Genomic DNA, 3429 nt, shown 5'->3' on the forward strand with positions numbered 1-3429 from the left:
AAAAAAAAAAAAATTTTTTTTTTGAAGACCCCCAATCTAAGTCTTTATTCTTACCTGAGGCCACTGGCTTGGGCTGGACAATTAGGGTGGGGTAGTCTCCCAATGGGATAGGGAGGGGCTCTGCCCCACAGAGACAGGCCCATCCTCCAGTGAGCCAGCAGCAGCCTCTGCATGCCCCTGGCTGGCCTGCAGTGTGGCTCAGGGACCAGTGTGGGCCTGAGGCTGCCGGGTTACCAGCTCCAGCAGTCTGAGGTTTCTTTGAGAAAACTGTTACTTCCAGGTAATCAGGGGCATGCTGGACCCTGGCATAGACTGTGGGGGCTTTGGCCCTACCTACAGCCCGACGGCCACTTTGCTTTGCCAGTAGGCGGGTATAAGATGGGGTGTGGGGCTCACTCAGCCCCTGCCACCACCACACCCTGCGCTGTCTCCTCAGTGTGACCAGTACCGCAAGGGCATCATCTCAGGCTCCATCTGCCAGGACCTGTGCGAGCTGCACAAGGTGGAATGGAGGACCTGCCTGTCTTCAGCCCCTAGCCAGCAGGTGAGCCCACAGGTGGGGGGGGGGAACACCCCTGCCGTGGGAGGGGCACATCTCACAGAGGACCCTACACTCCCCTCCAGGTGTATAGTGGGCTCTGGCAGAACAAGGATGTGACCATCAAGTGTGGCATTGAGGAAGTCCTGGACTCTAAGGCCGGGCCGGATGCAGTCCCCCGGCGGGAGCTAGTGCTGTTTGACAAACCCACCCGGGGCACCTCTATTAAGGAATTCCAGGAGATGACACTCAGCTTCCTCAAGGTCAGACACCTTTGCTGGGGAGGTGGCGGGTTATCTGCAGCAGCTGCAGAGTGCACACCCAGGACGTGTGCAGCAGGCAGCCCTGGCACCTATATGCCCACAGTGTAAAAGCACAACCAGGCACAAGTAACCCTGGGCAGGAGGCAGGCCAGAGAAGCAGTTTCTCTGGGGTGGGTGGGGGGGTGGCAGCAGATGGGCAGGCAGGGACCAGGACAGAGGACCCAGTGGGTCCATTGTGGCAGGAGCCAAGGGCAGGCTGGGAGGTAGAAATAAGGGCTCAGGGATGAAGGGTTGCCAGGCTCTGCCCACTGAGGCTTCCTGTGCCCAGGTGCCCAATACCCAGGCTCCCTACACAGCTGGTATCGGGAGGTCTGACCGTCTGGCAGCAGCAGGAGCACAGGCCAGGGAATGTGAGGGCCCCATGTCCGTTGCTGTGCCCTAGCTGTGCAGCTGCAGTCTGGGACTCCCCACCCTGGGTAGGTGCACTAGTCTTGCCCACAGCCACCCTGCCAAGAGGACCAGGTCAGGGGAGGTCATGCTCCCAGGGCTTCTGAACAACCAAGGCTCCCTCCTTATGGTTCCACATGCCAGGCAAACCTGGGAGACCTTCCATCGCTGCCGGCACTGGTCAGCCAGGTCCTGCTCATGGCCGACTTTAACAAGGACAGCCGGGTGTCCCTGGCTGAAGCCAAGTCCGTGTGGGCCTTGCTGCAGCGCAACGAGTTCCTGCTGCTGCTGTCCCTGCAGGAGAAGGAGCATGCATCCCGGCTGCTGGGCTACTGTGGGGACCTGTACCTTACTGAAGGTGTCCCCCACGGACCCTGGCATGTGGCCGCACTGCCGCCCCTGCTGCGCCCGCTGCTGCCCCCCGCCCTGCAAGACACCCTGCAGCAGTGGCTGGGGCCCGCATGGCCCTGGCGGGCCAAGATCGCCATCGGCCTGTTGGAGTTCGTGGAGGAACTCTTCCATGGCTCCTATGGGACCTTCTACATGTGTGAGACCACTCTGGCCAACGTGGGCTACACGGCCACCTACGACTTCAAGATGGCCAACCTGCAGCAGGTGGCGCCTGAGGCTGCCGTGCGCCGCTTCCTGCAGGGCCGCCGCTGTGAGCACAGCGCAGACTGCACCTATGGCCGAGACTGCAGGGCCCCGTGCGATAGGCTCATGAGGCAGTGCAAGGGCGACCTCATCCAGCCCAACCTGGCCAAAGTGTGCGAGCTGCTGCGGGACTACCTGCTGCCTGGTGCCCCCGCAGACCTCCGTGAGGAGCTAGGCACGCAGCTGCGCACCTGCACCACACTGAGTGGGCTGGCCAGCCAGGTGGAGGCCCACCACTCACTGGTGCTCAGCCACCTCAAGGCCCTTTTGTGGAAGACTATCTCCAACACCAAGTACTCCTAGCCCTAGCTGGTGATCCTCCTCTTCACCCCAGGGACCAGCCATAAAGTGGCTTCCTCCTCCCTCTAGGAATCCTGCTGCAAACTGCTACAAGTCACCCTGCTGCAGAGCCACCCTAGCATCAGGACAGGCTGGACTGCAGCAGCCCAGATGGGACCCTCTGGGCTCAGGAAAAAGGCTCTAGCAAGTAGGGCACAGGAGGACCTGGATCCTGACTCTAGGGGGAATTCACAGTGGCCCCGCTGGGTTTTGTTACACTGAAGGACATGATGTAAATAACTTTTGTGATGTTCAGTGTCTGGAGCATCCCAAGCCCCAGCCCCTGCCACACAGGCCCCACCATAGGCCATGGCCTATCATCCCCCTTCAGCCAGGCACTCCAATGGGAGCTGCTCTTGGCTTGGATCTCCAGCAACCCCTTCTCAAACATCTCAAGCTGTTCCAGTTATCAGGGTGATTAATGAGAACACAAGGGGACAGGGATTCTTGAAAACTTTGGTTTCTAAAGTAGCTGATAAACAGCACCCTATCCCTGGATTATGGCATACTTTATAATAAAGATCATGAACAGACTGAAGCAAAGTGTTCTCTAGTCTTTTTAAAACCAATTTTCCAAACTGGATCGCCAGTCTCTTTAAAACGAATTTCACAGGGGGCGCCGTAGCTAAGTGGTTAGGGTGCCAGCCATATGCTCTGGGGCTGGTGGGTTCAAACCCAGCCCAGGCATGCTAAACAAAAGAAAAAAAATAAAACCTTGAAAAGTACAATTGAAAAAAAATTTCTCACAAAAATTAGCCATTCGTTTTAAAACTTCTCTAGGAGACAGCCAAGTGACGGTGCATCACCATAGCAGCTTATCCCTGACCCACCCCACAAAAACCAGAGGCCTGTACCCAGCACTCATTCCCTACAGGGTACCCTGGTGGGAGGAGTGCTGCAGCTGAACAGAGCATTCTGGTCCATACTCTGCTCATGAGACTCAGCCTGTCACCCAGAGAAAAGTTCAAGTCAAGATACACTCCACTCAATTCAAGACCAATTTATTCTCAAGTTTTGCCAACACAAATACTATCCTTGAAATGTACCAAATCCTTCCATAACAACTCTTGCTTGAAATTTCAACTGCAGGATCAGTGCCTGTAGCTCAGTGGCTAGGGTGCCAGCCACATACATGGGAGATAGCAGGTTCGAATCTAGCCTGGGCCTGCCAAACAACTACAACCCCCC

The 3429-nt window shown here is 57.0% G+C and overlaps 1 protein-coding gene across 1 annotated transcript in view; it reads left to right on the forward strand.

The window, feature by feature from the left end:
- FAM69B (family with sequence similarity 69 member B) overlaps positions 1-2769 on the forward strand; it is a 9795-nt gene extending 7026 nt beyond the window's left edge. Inside the window, exons 3-5 of the mRNA XM_003794851.3 lie at positions 437-544; positions 625-801; positions 1393-2769. Coding sequence (XP_003794899.1) covers positions 437-544; positions 625-801; positions 1393-2205 — 1098 coding nt within the window. The 3' untranslated portion in view covers positions 2206-2769. The remainder of the gene's footprint in view (positions 1-436; positions 545-624; positions 802-1392) is intronic.
- Positions 2770-3429: the final 660 nt, after the last annotated feature.

The sequence above is a fragment of the Otolemur garnettii genome, unplaced genomic scaffold (genome assembly GCF_000181295.1).
Source record: "Otolemur garnettii isolate 467f Iridium unplaced genomic scaffold, OtoGar3 scaffold00087, whole genome shotgun sequence".
Classification (NCBI taxonomy): Eukaryota; Metazoa; Chordata; class Mammalia; order Primates; family Galagidae; genus Otolemur; species Otolemur garnettii.